The sequence below is a fragment of the Sesamum indicum genome, linkage group LG11, assembly GCF_026168435.1.
Source record: "Sesamum indicum cultivar Baizhima isolate 11 linkage group LG11, ASM2616843v1, whole genome shotgun sequence".
Taxonomy (NCBI): domain Eukaryota; kingdom Viridiplantae; phylum Streptophyta; class Magnoliopsida; order Lamiales; family Pedaliaceae; genus Sesamum; species Sesamum indicum.
Genome location: NC_142667.1, coordinates 15,758,710 through 15,776,308, shown reverse-complemented (window position 1 = coordinate 15,776,308; position 17,599 = coordinate 15,758,710). Strand labels below are relative to the sequence as shown.

General features: G+C 35.1%; 4 protein-coding genes across 9 annotated transcripts; all 4 read right to left on the bottom strand.

The window, feature by feature from the left end:
• Positions 1 to 1,293: 1,293 nt before the first annotated feature.
• LOC105174708 (Dof-type zinc finger DNA-binding family protein) lies at positions 1,294 to 3,061 on the bottom strand. Its single transcript, XM_088875242.1, has 2 exons — positions 2,832 to 3,061; positions 1,294 to 2,606 (listed from the first exon to the last, which is right to left on the bottom strand). The coding sequence occupies exons 1-2, from the start codon at positions 2,880 to 2,882 to the stop codon at positions 1,626 to 1,628; spliced, it is 1,032 nt and encodes a 343-aa protein (XP_088731368.1). The 5' UTR covers positions 2,883 to 3,061; the 3' UTR covers positions 1,294 to 1,625.
• Positions 3,062 to 4,675: 1,614 nt separating this feature from the next.
• On the bottom strand, positions 4,676 to 10,246 carry LOC105174439 (Core-2/I-branching beta-1,6-N-acetylglucosaminyltransferase family protein). 6 transcript variants are annotated; one of them, XR_016062839.1, is made up of 7 exons: positions 9,462 to 10,246; positions 9,021 to 9,096; positions 8,800 to 8,915; positions 7,455 to 7,905; positions 5,936 to 6,472; positions 5,275 to 5,345; positions 4,676 to 5,093 (listed from the first exon to the last, which is right to left on the bottom strand). XR_016062839.1 is itself a non-coding variant. In XM_011096543.3 (4 exons), the coding sequence occupies exons 1-4, from the start codon at positions 9,973 to 9,975 to the stop codon at positions 7,391 to 7,393; spliced, it is 1,221 nt and encodes a 406-aa protein (XP_011094845.1). In that variant the 5' UTR covers positions 9,976 to 10,246; the 3' UTR covers positions 7,363 to 7,390. The 6 variants fall into 6 exon arrangements, 1 of the variants encoding a protein (XP_011094845.1); XR_016062841.1 differs by having other exon boundaries at positions 5,867 to 6,009; XR_016062843.1 differs by having other exon boundaries at positions 5,275 to 5,341; positions 5,867 to 6,009.
• Positions 10,247 to 11,546: 1,300 nt separating this feature from the next.
• Positions 11,547 to 12,546, bottom strand: LOC105174438 (RING-H2 finger protein ATL33). Its single transcript, XM_011096542.3, has one exon. It carries the CDS (start codon positions 12,381 to 12,383, stop codon positions 11,853 to 11,855), a length of 531 nt encoding a protein of 176 aa, XP_011094844.1. The 5' UTR covers positions 12,384 to 12,546; the 3' UTR covers positions 11,547 to 11,852.
• A 1,302-nt stretch (positions 12,547 to 13,848) lies between these two features.
• On the bottom strand, positions 13,849 to 14,370 carry LOC105174707 (E3 ubiquitin-protein ligase Os04g0590900-like). The gene has a single exon (XM_011096896.1). The coding sequence runs from the start codon at positions 14,368 to 14,370 to the stop codon at positions 13,849 to 13,851; it is 522 nt and encodes a 173-aa protein (XP_011095198.1).
• Between the last annotated feature and the right edge of the window lie 3,229 nt (positions 14,371 to 17,599).

The window sequence follows — 17,599 nt, the reverse complement described above, 5'->3', positions numbered from 1 at the left end:
CTCTCATGTTCTCTCTCTCTCCTTTGCTAAAGAAAAAGGGATATATACATATACATATATTGTTAAATATTTGATTTGTGAATAGTGATGGAGAAGTATATAACTATATATATATATGTTGGGGAATAAGTGAGCACAAGTTATAACTATATATATATACTTATACTAAGCTCAAGGTAGATTTTCTGAAACTTGTTCAGGAATCCCTCAAAAGTTATTAGTTTGGATTTTGGTGGCCTGTGTACCTACGCTACAACTTCTCTACCCTGCCTGCATATCAATCTCATTCTCCATACATACATTCTACATATAAGAAAACTTATACGTAATTAATTTTTTTTTTTTTGGGTTAGATTTATAATCAAAATGTATTCAATTAAATTTGACAAAGTGTTACTAAATAATTCAAAAAATATATATGTATACACTGGGAAAGTAATGAATAGTGGTATGGTGCTAAATGGATTGTCATGCAATATTCATATAACAAATTATAAATGTGATCAAAATTGCTCAAGATCATCATCATTATGGTGCATGTTTTGCAGAATTTGAGACGTTCTTTGTAAAGATAATTAAGTACCCTCTAATTAACTCTGTAATTAATGAAAGAAGCTAAATCCTTATAATTAATACAGCAGAGCAAATGTCTGTGGAAGTGTAGATAGCCTGAGTTGCAAAAAGAGTATCTCTATACATCATTAATGGAAGAAGCTGGATCTACAGCTTTCGGAGTTGAGAAAACCATTAATCATCCAGAGAAAAGGGAGAAAACAAGACTCAGATTCAAATTGAGATGGATCAATTTATATATGCATGTGTCACGTGTACAAGTTAATTATTATAATAATTAGTCCTTAATTCGCCACTAAAGGCATCAAAAGAGTTATAAATAGGGTGTTTAATTATGTAATAGCAAAAAAGCATGGAAATTATGAATATGCTATGTGTCTTTAACTAAAGAAAAAGTACTCATATATATCGTTAAAATATTCTTAATCATAGCAAAGGATCTGGCTGAAAATATATAAACCAATTTGAAATATTTTCGAGGCTTAATTAATATTAAAAACAAGTGCACCAAAATATTACTCATAAATTAAGTGTGCATTACATCCTCAGCCCAAAACAAAATCAATTAGCACGAAATATATATATATATATATAACCAGATGATTGATCATGGAATGAAGATGCACATATATATATGTATGTATATATCAACCTCAAAGAATTAATTAGCTAGAACTCCATTAAGATCATATATATATATATATATATATAATTAGTTCCTTAAACACAATATTAGAACTCCATTTCTAACATAAATTATAAACTACAAGAAATAACACTCTCAGGCACCACAAAGACGTACATATAATTAGCAAGGGCTACAAATCAAAAATTAATGAAATTAAAAACAAACCAACCTACCAGTTCTAGGGTTTTCCAGCCTCAATATTCGTCATCAATATCAGTTTAATTACGGTGTAAAGGCTTCCATATCCATCTTGCCCACAAGGGTTTTTCACCTGGGGACGATCTGTTTTCAGTAGTGATCTCTTTGGCTGATGAACTAGCTGCTGCTTAATTTTACAGATTATGTAAATTTTCCCTCAGGACTTCTACAAGGCATTGCTTGTGGAAGAAGAGCTGAAACTGGAAAGTTCTGTCCAAGCTGTGCTTGTATTCCACTGCTCACCCATTCCTCCTAATAGCTGCCTCGACAAGTTCGCCTCTGCAGGGTTTTCTTCCATTTTCACCGATGATGACCGCTGATTTAGCATTGAGCTCGAGAGTTTAGGCCTCATCTGATGACTCGTCTCGCCTCCCATGAACCCTGCAGATTCCCCGCCCTGAAATTGGTATATCCCCGACGGCGATGCCTCTAAACCACCCAAGAATGGAAATTGCTGAACCTGCTGCAACCTCCACGACTCAATGCCGCCACCGCTGCTTGATAAAAGTGAAGCCACTCCTCCGGCGCCACCGAGTAAATTGCTGGCTCCGTGAAAGTTCATCTCGTTTGTCCCCACAGCCGGAGCTGAAATTCCGCTGAAATTCAAGCCCATATCGCTGGTGAAATTATCAGTGAGTTGGCTTAAAGGAGACATGAATCGGAGAGGCGGGAGTTGTGGGGTAAGGCCTAATATGTTAGCGGTGCCGCTGTTGGTAGACATATTATTATTACTTGTTGAACTGGGGTTAGTTTGCCTGTCGCTGCTCGCCGGAGACTTGGAGCTGGTGGATTTGCTTCTTTTGTTTCTCCTGCAGCCGCCGCCTACCGGGACGTTTCTCAACGCGCCGCCTCTCGTCCAATACCTTCTGCACGTCTTGCAAAAGTGGCGGGGCTGGGAGAGGCTGTAGTTATTGAAATAACAAAACTTTGTGTTTGTTGACTCACAACGAGGGCATTTGAGGGCTGTTTCAGGCATGGGTATGTTGGCGAGACGAGCTCGCTCGGCCATGGAGCCTGGGCGGATTGATCCAGCTCCGCCTCCGCCATGCGGCTGAGGAGGTGGGGGCGGCGGTGGGGGCCCGGGCTGTGATGGTGGTGGGAGCAATGGGTTTGCGCCGCTGCTACCAATAATTTGATGATTTTGTTGCTAGAAAAACCAGAAAAAGCAAGAAAATGAAAACACATATGTGGTGGTATATTCAAGAAATTAAAGAGTAGATGAAAGAAAAAAAGAAGCGAGAAGATCAACAAAAAAGGAGATGTGGGAATATATGTCTTTTGAATTTTGTTGCTTTTTTGGCAAAGAAGCTAAGCATGGAATTAAGCATATGATATTAATATCAAAGGAAAAAGAAGGAAAAAAAACCCTTACCTGCTGCCAGTTGGATGGATCAAGATAAGCAGGAATGGAGGAAAAAACCATGGTTCTTGATCTTTCTTTCTCTTTTGTAAAGGTTATTTGGTTTTTGGAGGTGTAGTAGTGGAGAATCACATCAACTGGAGGGGTTAGCTGCTAGCACAAAGAGAGAGAGAGAGAGAGAGAGAAGAGAGAGAAAGAAAGAATAATAAAGGAAGAATGAGAATATAGGAGCTAAAATAAAGCAAGCGGCTTTATGCTTGTATATATATAGAGAGAAGAAGAACACACACATACACACACACACAAAAAACCCCCAAGTACTAATTTGTTTTCACTCTGTCTAATTTTGTTTTATTGCTTTTTAGGGTTTCGAGAGGGTGATGTTTCTTAATTACTTAGCCTTTAAGCTTCTTTGTATATATGGTGTGGCATTGCTCCGATATATCATTGCATGGAAAAAGTGGTGAATTTTGTATGTAATCTAGTAATATTTTAGAGACTGGAGAGAATATATGATTGAGAGTGTGGGTTCCCCTTCCCAGCCATTACACTAATGAAATCATAATAATAATAATATAAATACAAGGTTTGACACGAGCATTAAGGCAAACAAACCATAATTATGCCTTAATTCTAGTGTGTGTCTTGCATTGCTTTTTCAACCTATTAATTAAAATTAAAAAGGTGAGTAGTCTTGGGTGGAAATAAACAGTAGTGTGTCCAGAGAAGGAGAAAACTTTTGTGGGCTGGGGTTTCTGTTGTCGTTCCCCACCCCCCATTCTCTTTAACTGCCCCATCTCTTGTTAACTTTATTTGCATGGGACGACTGGGAGGGACTACTTGCACATTATACCACCCACTGCACCTACCCATATACATACATCCACCATATTTCATATATATACTTTAAAGACCAGGCCAGGCCACCACAAATTCTTCTTACTGCATTCTTGTTAGAGAAAGAGAAAACCCTGTCTGTGGATCATCCTCTCAGAACACTACACTTCATTCTGGGATATCTGCACTACTGCGCTTTAACTTCAAGATTTTTACTTTTTGAATGAATCTTCAAGAGTATTACTGCTTTGTTAATTCAACTAGAAATAAATAAACTGGTTTTTTCAATTATATATATAATTTAAAAAAGTTTTCTTAATATTACTCTTGAAATTAATTAGAGGTATTTAATTAATTGGTGCTTTAAATTAGTGATCTCATTTCCTTATTAGGAAATCAAGTCTTATTATGAAATGTTCTAGAAAGAATCAAAATTATCATTTTGAGATAAAGCAAGTGGTATATACGCTAAGTTTTATTGCAAAGTGAATATTTCTGTAAAATATTGAATTTAAACTTTGGAGTAGAGAATCAGATTCATTCTCGGAATTGGAAAAAGATTTATAACAGAAAAGGCCCGCTTTTCGAAACATGACAATGCCGTTTTGTATACCATATTTTCATAAATTTTTCTCCTTCCAAATAATCATATGTAGTTAACTCAAGATCTAAGATTCCAACACGTAAATGCGTATATACCAAAGAATTGAATTATCAAGACAACTTTCTACATTAATTCTTAATTATGAAAACATGAGTACCATGTGTTAAGACATCAGGAAATATTGAAATTTCTAGATACAAAGAGCATGTATCCAAAAAAACACAGTATGTGGTGCTATGATATGTGAGTTAATTGTTAATCTGGTTTTTCTTCAATGATACAATACAAGGCTGCAATCATACTTCCACTTGCCTTTCTTTTTCTCCCTTTAACCCCAACATTATATGAGACAACGCGCACAAGTAGAGGCCCGCACGCAAGTGCTTTGATTAAGGAAGAAATAAATCTAAAAACCTTTGAAAGATGGTTACGGTAGAACAATTTTACGTATTCTGCTAACAAAACATTTCTCGCTAGTACATATCAGTTAATTAGAGTATCAATTGAAGATCATGGTTTGGGGACCAACTGCTAAATGTAACACAGAACACCATATATACTTCGTTTATAGACACAACAAGCAAGTATCTGCTTCTAATTTTCAAAGTTTACATTTTAGAAGTCTATATGATGGATTCAACGAAGATCCCAGCAAAACTATAAGATTTGTCAACTTTAAAATGTCAGCAAGAGTGAGCTGGTTCCTGGGCATTAGGTCAAGAGGAAGTATGGCTTGAGGCACTTCGAAACATTTGTCTATCCTCTGGATGTTGATACCAGCCGCAGATCAGCACTTAAGAATGCAGGCACCATCATGCAAGAGAAACGGAGTACTGCAAACAAAATCAGCTAGTATTGTAACCTGGTGGCTTTGCTACAAGTATCTAGAACTTCTCAACCATAACTTCTAAGAAGCAGCGAATAAAGCATGATAGGAAAGAGTTCCATAGGGAATTTAACTATGTTTCATGCAAAAAGCACAAATTCTTGTGCATATATATTTGGAGCACATACCTCTTGAAGTCAAAGGGGACCAACAGCATATCCACAAAAATCGTAATTTCAACCTTGGCACGGGATGCTGTCTGCATTAAGTTTTGTTAATAAAGATAAGAGAGAGAAGGCAGAGTTTGTAAGAAGGAATTAAACAAAAGGGAAAAAGGAAAGTGAAAAAACACAGGGAGAGGCTGCCCACTCTACAAGATAATGAGAGCACATGCACGTTTCTTAAATATTAGAGACCAAATCACATTATTACGTGCAGGTATTTTGAACTTAGAATAATCATGTGGAATAGCGCAAATGTAGTGGCCAAAAGTAAATATTCCTAACTCCACTCTGGCGTTTGTATTAGTGTCAACTCATGAATCTCGCTAGGGTAGTCGGCAAGTTGCATTTTTCAGCATCACATAGAGTTCATCCACAGAAGATCCTTTACTGAAATAGTGAAGAGTCTAATATATTCTTCCTGGGACAAGGAAATTATCTACTTTGCCCAGTATATGATCTCCAATATACATGATACAGCAAATAATGGTGCCAATTTTTACTACTGATGAGATGCTATCAGGTTTAGCAAAATGCACTTTCAGTTTCAGAGTAGAACCTCAAGTCATGTAGGTCAATTTCAAAACATCTTTCAGACTACTCTCCGAAATTAGAGAAGTGGCAATACCATTCATCCCCAAACTCTTGAGAAATTTGTTATGCTCTCTTCTTCTCTGACATGCCATTTATTTCTGAAACATACTGAAAGAATACAATAAAGATTATCGGAAAGTAGGCAATGAGCAGAAGCAGGTAACGGTAATGCAATAGCATACAAACAAGATATAGTATGTGGATAAGCTTATGAAAATGCAAGCCAATTTCCACAGTTACTGGAATCCAGGAACTAAAGTCTTAGAGAAATGGAATTCAAAATACATCTGAACGAACTTGGACAAAGTTTCCTTATATTGCTATAGCGTGGTCCCAATTGCACTGATTCAGACACACTCCCAATGCTTTCCTCACACAAATCCCAACTCAGAAAACTGCCTTTACTCTCCAAATAGAATGCTTCTGTGTATAATATACATGATGAGCAAACCATTCAACGGCACAATACAAGCGCTACCAAGTGCAGAAACCGATACGCTAGTATCCCAGAATTCACTTCACATGAAAGAGCACCCCCGATCGATTAAAAGTACCGTCCAAATGGCGACAACTTCAAAAAGAAAAAGAATAAATAAATGAACACATACATAACCACCTAAGCAAAGCAATCAAAACTGAAAATAAAAAATTCAACACTCATGAACAGATGTAATTGATTGCAATAAAGTGGACTTAACGGAAAACTAGCAGAATTTCCTTGATCGAATCCAACGAACAAAGTGAAGCTATTACGAAAACAATTAGACAGAGATATATACTACTGTGAGAGCTTACAAAAAGTAAATTTTAAGTGTAAACTGTAAAGGGAAGAAACCAGACAATTGCGGGACGGAAAGAGGATCTGCGGGAGCGAATTCAATTATCAAGAAAGATATTTCCAATATCGTTTCCTTCCCGCTTTGCTAGATGTGTAATTTTGCGCCCTATGTATGTCTTTGACGAAATTGTCTCTTCATTCTTCTGTTTAGTTTGGGTCTTCGGGTTTTCCTTCAAGATGGACCAAAAATTGGGCCTCACCTGGACTCGCTGAGGTTTAAGCACCCAAGTCTTAAACGGAGTCAGACTTTTGGAGTTCATACGGGTCAAAAGCTCACCCGATTCAAAATATAAATGTGGTTCGCTTGTGACATTTGATTCAAGTCATAGACAATTAGTAAAGATGTAAAACAAGTATATTAATTTGTAATGTGAACTAATTTACTTAAAACTACAAATTAAAACATCATAAAAGCTGTCTAAAAAGAACTGTATGCCAAGGACAACCCAATAGTTCAAGATTTTTTACTTAATTGTTTGGGCTCAAGATTTCTTATTGGACTCAAATTTTTCATGAGATTGTGTACTTCAATCTAGGTGTGTTCGTCTAAAAACAAAAAAAGCCACCATAAATGATACTGCTGGATGGGGATTATCTAATTTTCTTTTAAGAAGACAACTTACTTAAGAATGAAACTAATGCATTGTTGATTTATTTACATTGTTTAGAGCGGAAATTGTCAGAATCAAGAAGCTGAACTACAAGTTTCTCCAACCTTTTAGAACTTAAAGATGGTTTAACGGCATCTGCACTCCCATAAACCATACAAGGATCCCTTTTTAGCCCATAGCTTTCCAAACACCATCCCCCAGGTGTAAATTGGCCATTCGATCTTTTTAATAGTACCCTGTCGATTTTATCAAGCACAGAATCATTCTCAGCAATTTTATGAGCAAACGGGGCTCCACTCTGGACCATGTTTTCGAAGTGTTCCAAAGTCAAATTCACAGGCTCTTCCTTTGGAGGTTCGTCCCATTTCATGTAATGCAAATCATGATTTACCGTTGTGTTCTGATAATCTTTATGATTGCACACTACTGTGTGGAAGTATCCTTCAGGAGACGAGAGGAAATTCGTGTAGTACATTAGGAGGGTGCGAGGAAGATTATCCCATCCCCAAATGCAGAACTCCAGAAATGATCTTGAAAGAACCACACAAGCGGACCCTGAGGAAAAGGAAACATTTTGTTAAGATATAACAAGACAGCACAGCATTCACATCAAGCAAGCATGGGAGCGAGGATTTCATATTGCTAGAGACATGTATTGACTCTACATAGATGAATTGGTTTCATGCTGTATGAATTGCAACATATGAAGTGCTATTGATCCATCCCTGTCCAGGACAAGCACATACAACCACATAACTAACAGAAGTTCACCATATCATAAAGTAGAGCATGCAGTGGTATTTTAAGCCTGTCACACAGGACAAATGATGATATTTGAAGTACTATTTTGCCAAGCAACAGATGATCATGAACGTGAATGAGTAAGATTAAAGTTTACCAAATGCAAACAAATTGAATAATTTGTTCTCAGACCCATATGCCAGAGTATGAAGTATGTCGAAACAAACATAAAACATACGAAACAAAAACTTGAACTGGTTTGACATTTTCCCAGTACTTCAATCTATGGATGTTTTGAAAATTCGGAAACATAATGTTTTTGATAATATTAAATAGGTCAAGACTCAAGAGATGAGTGCAATAACGACAGGGCAACTGTAAGCAACACCAATTGTGACTGATAAGCTGACAGATAATTATGCATCTCTGGAATTATATGCTTAAAATATATAGCAAGCTGGATACAGAAAAGCCAAAGTACAAGTCCACTTAGCAACATTAAGAATTGGTAGATCATTATACTTATAAGAGTATACAAAAATATACAAGACTGCATACTGATAATTACTGAAGATATGTAAGCAAAGGGGCGAGGCAGAGATACAAATAGCCTGTTAACCAGAGGACATGACGCATTAACTTCTTCACTTCACTAAAATTTTCAATCCCAAGAATAAGCACCATTAGTTCTTCGCATATTGGAGTTACCTGTGAATAATTTGAAAGAAGCAGGCAATGATCTTCTTTCTTTGGCCCAAAATACGCCAGATTTCTTTGAGTGATATAGTCCAGGATCTATAATAATAGGCCGAGCTCTTTGGTGTCTGCAAACAACACAGGAAATGAATTAGTAAAAAGAAATTAAATAATGAGAATAACAGTAAAGCAACCATCGCTGCAGGTGTTTTAGGGCATAGCCGAGCACTCACTCTTTCCAACCAAATTCACTAGTATGCTCAATGAAATTCAGATCCCTCGGCAAGTACGAGAAGATGTGCAGGATATCTGAAACAAAGTAAACAAGATTGTTAAAAGTCATGCATTTTTAATATCTCAAGCATTAGCAATGGCCTATAAACATCTGAGCTCTATAACTTAAAAGGTAAAGATAAGCCAATGATACATTTCATCGCTCGCTCCTATATTTATTGCAGCATTTTATGCCAGTATTGGAAAGTAACGAAAAGGTGATGCAAAGCAATGGTCTACGACTACTCATGATTTTTGAAATCCACCTGCCAAGAAGTATTGAAACGCATTCACTCAAACTTCTCATAAACAATAAATCAAACATGTGACAGATACAACCTATCCACATTACACGAAGCACCACATACACAATTTTCAACATAATGTAATGTTTAACTAACCATCCTGCGGCATAAGCGGATAATCCGAAGCTCCAAGATTGACGAACCAGTCCCACCGCTTCGCATGCTTGAGCAGAATCGCAACCGCGTGTAGGGTGGATGCCATCATCGTCGGCCCTTTTGCAGTGACCAAATTACCCTTCCCCATCACCATCACATTTTTAAACCCCCTTATGATCGCATCAGACTTGGCAAACTTGGCGAGCTCAAGCCTTTCAGTTTCGGAGGCCTCCAAATCGAGGTGGAGCAAATAGTAATTCCGCGGATGATACAACGCCTGAAGCAGCCGCAGCAGCCTCCCGCCGTCGCCGCTTGTGCCCGAAATGAAGTACGCAAATCGCGGCAGTTCAGGCAAAGCTATGGAATCCGAGTCAACTGAGTTCGAACTACTGGGAAAAGAAGAATTACTGGGATTGGAGTGGGATAAAATTAAGATGAAAATCAGTAGTGAAGCAGAAATGGACAGGAAAACAATGGGCAACGAGCATTTTCGATTTACATGAGATCTTTTCATTACTGGGCTTTCGTTTTTCCTTGTATGTTAAATTGGGTTTCTGGAGAAATCTTCTGTTCTTGGCGTAGGAGGTGGAGTGATTAAGAGAAAATAGGGAAAGAGAGATGGAAAAGATTTGGAAGGTGAGAAAACAGATACATATTCAGGGTTGGGCTGAATCTGGGGGTTGAATCCGCCTGGAATTTAGCTTTGGGTAAAAGGGAAAGTAGTAGGTGAAGTTTTCTCTGTCGGGAAAATAAGAATTGGTCGGACTCGGAGGCAATGATTTGATTTTCAACTGTCGGTGGAGCCTTGCTGCCCTTAATCATCAAAATTTACGCTGTTTTTTTCAATTAATATTTAATAGAGATAATAGCATTTTGGGCGGGCATTTTCCTTTGTTTGTTTTTTTTTTTCTTTTTAAAGAACATTATGCAGTTAATCAAAAAATATTTATGAAATATAAGTTTAGGGAATGCATATTACAAAGCCTCCTTTCGGAAATTATTATATCTAACGCAACGTGCAGTGATACTAAATATAAATATGTATATATATATATATATATATATATATATATCTGTTGAGTTAGTTTTATTAGGACAAAAAATGTTGATATAATAATCTATGTTCCCATTGTGAGTAATTCACACTACAACGTCCATAATTTTAGTTTAGTGGTTAAAGTAGAATATTATTATATTTTTTATGTAAATTTGAATTCTTATTAATATATTTAATTACTTAAATATATATTCTGATTTGATTCACGTATAATTAAACTTTGATTCTTTATTACAATAAATGCATTACATGAAATTTTGTCAGCACACATGATAAGAGCGCAATCATCTTTTAAAAAAAAATGCGTGATTGTATTGTTCTTCTCTCAAATTAAAGATATGACATATGGCATAATAATTTTAATTCAATAATCGTAATTATGATTAGCTGATTGTATTTATGTATAAATTCGGGGTGAAATTAGAGGCCCAAGGGGTTTCTCACAAGCTAAGATGTGTGTTCCTGACAAACTCAAATTACTGAATCGGTATATACAAATTGTATGCTTTATCCATTAGTTTAAATCTTTAAAATATGAATATTGATTTTTAAAATATGAATATTGATTTTTAAAATATGAATATTGATTTTTCTAAATAATGGCAATAATTCTTGTAAATTTAAGTATAATACAACGATTGGCATTCAACATTTTTTCATAGAAAAAGAATTGGAAGAACTCGTATCTAAGATTGGAGTTAAATGAATAACATCTTGTGTTTGACGAGAGAAATGAATATTGTAACTTGTATGGGGAAAAACAACGTGAAAATATCACTGTACTGCATATTGAATGTTTTAATAGTCTATTACTCGTTCTACAAATATGACTGTATTTTTAAAAAAACAGAAGTAGAAGAAGAAAAAAATTATCCAGCAATGAGGCATTATATTTGATGTTTGGCTAAATTTGGAAGAAATTAAAGGAAGAACTTAGAATCATTATTCATAAATATTTAATGAAATATCATTCAAAATGAAAATCAAATAATTTGAAATCATATATGACCCAAACAAATACACAAAAATTATTATTAGAAATTTGAAATACCTTAAAATCCATCAATCTAGACACGATGTAATAAAAGTATGAAATGAAATACAATGCTAATTGCATGTAGGAGGAATTCGTACTGATAATATTATATATTACTATGCAAAACAACCCAACTTAGTACTTACCCATCCAACTAAAAAGAAAGGGTAACCGTACGTACTTAATTATCATTTAGGGGGAAAAAAAATCTAAAAAACAAATACAAATATTTACACACTTGCACTCAACTATCTTTGAACAATTTTTTTTTTCTTTTTTAAATATATATATATATAAATCAAATCAAATTAGCAGCATCTGGTAAACCTTGCTGAAAATCATCTTCCCGATGGATCGAAACCCGTTTCGACCGCCGAACCGGAACGGCGGCCCGGCAGACGGGGCAATTCGAATGAGAGTACAACCACATATCAACACAGGCTGCGTGGAATGCGTGCTTACACGCGCTCAGCTGCCGTATTTCCTCTCCTTCAGCAAACGCCGATAAGCACACGGGGCACTGGTCACTGCTTTCCGCCGCCTCTTTCCGGCCGTCTTCCGCTGCTTTTCTGTATTTAACTCCGCAAACTAGCTCTAATCTGTCCGCCTTACAGCTGACCTCCGCCCTAGGCGTCGCGGGGGCCCACCGGAAGGGGTTTCTAGGGCATTTCATTAATGCGACAAAGAAAGCGTAGAGTATCATCGGTATTGTGATGAGAGCAACCAGGCAAAGTATGGCGGTGAGGGGCGACGTGTCGGAGCTGTGGGGACGCGCCACCGGATACGGCGGTGGAGCGGTTGAATTGGCGGTGGCGGTGATGTTTATCATGATGAGGTTATACTCCGCGTCTAAGAAGCTGTTACTGGGAGCCTATGAGAAACAGGAAGGCATGAAAATTGAAAATAGCAGCACCACTCTTTTAAATTTATTTATTTGCTACATCTGTTTTACTGTTCCTTCATCTATTTGATTTTAAATTTCATCGAATTATTTTTTCAACTCATAAAGTTTCAAATAAATTAATATAATCTATTTATATTATTTCTCTTTATATATATGTATGTAACGTGATATTATTATAACGATAGATCTGACGTATAATAACATATAACTAATTATTTCTAGAAAAGTTAGGTAGAAAATGATTCGTGATTAATAATTGAAGATAAAGATAAGGGATAATTTAATATTAAACATATATGTTGTATTGAGAAATTCATCTTATTATTAAATTTTGATAAACCAATATGTGTATGTGCCTAACTGCAGGGCCTATAGACAGCCACAGCAGTTGTCACTTGTCACATCCATTCATCACCCCACCAAAAATCAATTATTGTATCAAGTACAAATTTTGATGAAAACTTGGCCGCTTCTTCCTCCGTCTTTCTGTGCTCCAACTCATATTACGTTTTTTTCCTAACTATTTCACAGGTAAAATCGTGTTTCTTCAATTTCCATATCATTTTTTTATGTATTGAGGAAAAAAAATGAGTTGGAATGGTGTTTTGGCGGAATCATAAGAATAATTTAGTGGTGTTCAAAACCTTGTAAGAGATTTTTTTGTACGGAGAGGTGGCGTATGGAATGAACATTTCATTTAAAAATTTAATATATTATAGAATACAAGTATTTAATATTTAGATGTTAATAATAAATTAATTTGATTGATATGGTTAGTGGGAAATGAGTTATAAGTGCATGGTGGGTTTGAGTGTGAGTTGTGGGCAGTAATGGTTTGAGAAAGACTACCATTCAAACTCATTTCAACTTTATTTTAAGAAAAGTTACATCCACTTTTGATATAATCCCTTCTGTGTGGGTCTTTATTTCTCTATAGATTGAGAACTTGAAAATTGAACACATGCACTCACATTTTCAACACTATTTATTTATATAGCCACCACTTAACTAAGTAATCTTCATTTATATATCAAATCCAAATTAACAATATTATAATTTTGAATTTTTAATACACTTTTTATATAATTGATCATTTTTTTTAATTATATATTAAATATAAGTCAAATATATTATATTTGCTATATAATTAATTAATTTAAATTTAATTAAACTTAATCTCAATTAGCTTGGCCGCTTCACCCCAAGCAATACATATCTAAGAGTGTGTATCTCCTGCTGCAATTCTTCCAATTTTATCCTGACCCAGACCCACAACAAAAGAGAAATTATGGCATTCACGTTTTGCATGCACCATACATGTACTCACTTCTAAGCTAAATCAAAAAAACTCAACCAAACAAACTTACACCTCAAGGCCATATATATATGTTCACACCACATTCGCACCGAATTCCGGTATCTCCGGCGCCGGAGTCCCACCGGATTCCGGCAACAGATGAGCTGCATGAAGATGTAATGGAGGAACCGCAGTTGCCCGACACAACGGGCAATTAGGGTGATTTTCCAGCCATTTGTTGATGCAGGCTACGTGAAATATGTGTGTACATTCTGGCAGCACAGAGACCCTTACGCCTTCCTTAAATTCAACCAAACATACAGCACATAAATCTTCTTTACACTCTTTGGTATACTTGGACTGAAGAATCCGTCCACGGACCGTCAAATGCTCCGAGGGGCTATTTGGCCTAGAATCGTGTTCTTGGCTGCTGGCATTGTTGTTCTGACTTCCATTCGCGTAAATAGTTGTTCTTGTATGTGGCCTTCTCGGTTGCGTTCCGTTGCATAACACGATTATGCAATGGCAAATAGCGACTACTGTAGCACCAGCCAAGATCCCCAGAAAGCCCACCAATAGAGGGCTCATTTCTAGCCTACGGTGATGATTGTCCATTGAGGGAGAGTGTGAGCTGAATATGCATACATATAAATAGTTTTAATAGAAAACCTTTTTTTAAGTGGAATTTAACTTTGAATCTTGTTTGTAATAGTCGGTAATGTACTTTCATGATGATAAGATGTGGCGTTACGGGCACGCTTTAGAGCATGATATTATCTACTTAAATATACAAGTGCAGACTGCTCTTTTGGAGCTAATCAACCCTAAATTTGGATTATGTCCAATCCTAATTCTGCATGTACTTTCCTGGGAGAATCCAACGATTTGGACCAAAATCTTTTACGAATGTGTTGAGTATGTGCGTGTTAAAAAGAAAGAAAATCATCATGTACTGTGTTCTTCATTGTGGGCCCCCAAGATTTTACTTGGAAACCCATCATTGATGGGCTCGGAAACAGACCAAACAAGAAAAAGTGAAGTGGGCCGGAATGCAGCCCAAGCAAAAAACTGTACACGCAGGACGTGGCGGCTAATATATGTTTTTTTTAACTAAAACAGGTAAGTAGCAAGAAAATATATGTTGTGCATGGTATTGGTATCACCTGGGGAAGGGCACACCTGAACCCAAACAACAGGTGATATCTAATGATCCAGATTCAAGATCTAGATTCCCCTTAACTAATGCTTACTAATCAATGAATTCACATTAGCCTTTTGCAATTACCACCCCAACAAACACCCTCACTTTTACTTACATATATATATATATATATATGAAGCGGGTGGAGATTTAAAATAATCTATAATTGGCGATTCCCGTCTCGACAAACAGACACACACATTAATTAATCGTAAATTAATGGCATAATGCCCCTAATTGACAACAATTATCAATAAACAAGAGAATAATCACCCAATCTTGGGTGTTAATCCTAATAAGACTGCACTTTTAATCACTATCTCGCTCTGTTTGTTAGCCCTTTTGGGCCACTCCAAATGGAAAAAGTTTTAAAAAGTGATGAGAAATATATATATATGTGTATGGACCCCCTCTTAATTAGTGGTGAATAATCATGATAATTAATGCCTAATTTGTTGTCTAATCATCAAGATTTATTTCTTTAAAGCATCCATGTTAAGCGTCATCACGCATTGGTTGCTGGCAAACTGCTGAATTCAAATATTGTCATAATCAAAGGTTTTGATGAGTGAATCCTTAACCAGTTATCTTACATGTGTTAGTGGGGAAACCAGGGATTTGACCCAAGAGACGTACTTAACCAATTTTCTATTTTATTTGTCCTCGCTAGCTAGGACCACAAATAGTAATGATGTGTATGAGGAAATTTCCATGATTTATTACACCAAATAATTAATGTTGTTTGTAGTGGTTCAACATTCATTAAGAATCTCATTTCTTACAATATCTATATCTACATCTTAAATATAACTTGATCAGCAGCACACGTATTTCAATCTCAATTCATGAAAACACTACAAATATTTATTATTAAAATAAACTCTATTTGTCATCAGTGCAGTATTACTTTAATTTAGAGTGATAGCTAGGCAGAATTATTAGTCGTGACATAATGATCAATTTTGCACAAGTGATCATATACTATCAATATTCCAACATATTCACCAACTAACCAATACATCAATTTGATAAGCATATAAATTCATTACATAAAATAACACAAACATCCACTAAAATTCCAAGCCACAACATATATAGCAGTTACCTTCCTTTTATGCGATTCCAACTTCCAACAATAAAACATCCCCATATAACCCTAATTAATTAAGTTGTTAAACAAGAAAATAAAGAAACCTAGTCCACATACATACTGGGTTCCGGAAAAAGCCAGAAGCTGGACGGCTCCTTGCTTTTGATGTATAATCACTTTTCAAGTAATTAAGTACAATAAATATACGGATTCCTTTCTTTCTCGTACGCACAAATTAAAGTGCTCGAATAAAACATATATATATATCACTATTCATCATATATTATTATTGCGCATGCAACACAAAACTCATTACTTCATTTTTGCATATATAAATCACTAGACAATTGAATTGGATTAAATAAGATGATCAATCGTATATAATATAATTAGTTTTCAAAAAATTGAACTTTTAATGTTTTTTTTTTTAAAAAAAAAACAATTTGAAAATTCCCGACTTTTTCCGAATGAGTTTATACAAATTTACGAAACATTTTACAATATTAATTATTTAAAAAAATGACCCAAACATGCATGCACCATGTTAAGCTAAGAAAAATTGAGATGTGGTTATTTATAATTAAGTTGGTAGGTGTTTGGATATATGAAGAAAAAAGAGCATATAAAATAGAATGGAGGTAGTTACGTCTTGTTTTTTCTTTTATAAGAGAAGCAGCAGTTAAATAAAAAGCAAAAGGTGATGGACCAATGAATAAGCTGCACAGCATGTAAAAAGCCAAACGACTTTTCAAATACAAAAAAGAGAAAAGATGTGAGTGTGGGTGTGCATCATCAGAGGTAGAGAGAATAAGACTTTGAGACACCCATCACCTACTTCACTACACTACTTATTTATTCCCTACATTTTACTTTGTTTTTTTATCCCAATTTTTCAAATCTTTAATAATATATTTTAAATTATTCTATTTTAATTTTAAACTATATTTTCATAAATATGAATGAGTTTCAAATTTTTTTAAAATGAAATCATCTGGAACCCTTTTTTTTAAAAAAAAAATTAATCAATCGAAATACATTCTTAATTTAATTTTATTTTTTGATAAATAAGCATAATTATATGTCCTTTAAATGTATTGAACAGAAATCTTGGTATCCAGCTGATGCCTTGAATTATGTTTTGGTTGTTTCAGATTTGTATATATGAATATTCCCATTGACCTTCACACATAATAAATTAATCTTCTTCCAATATTAATTTGCATATGTAATCTTATCCTAAGATATAAAAACTGTCCAATTATAGTATACATGTGAAGGACGAAGTCACAACCATTCATAAATCTAAAAACCCATCCCAAATTAACCCATTTATTGTCTATTAATCTACATTTGAATAATGAAACACAACACACCAATAAAATTTGGACACATACCTAATTAATAATTTTTGGACAATACTCTGATTTTTTACTGTTTGGACAAAACTTTTTGGCTATATTTATTTAATAAAAGATAATTTTTTATAATAGAAACATTCTAGTTATAATAGAAACATCTGAGAGTGAAACTCCAAAAATATTTTTTTTTATTTA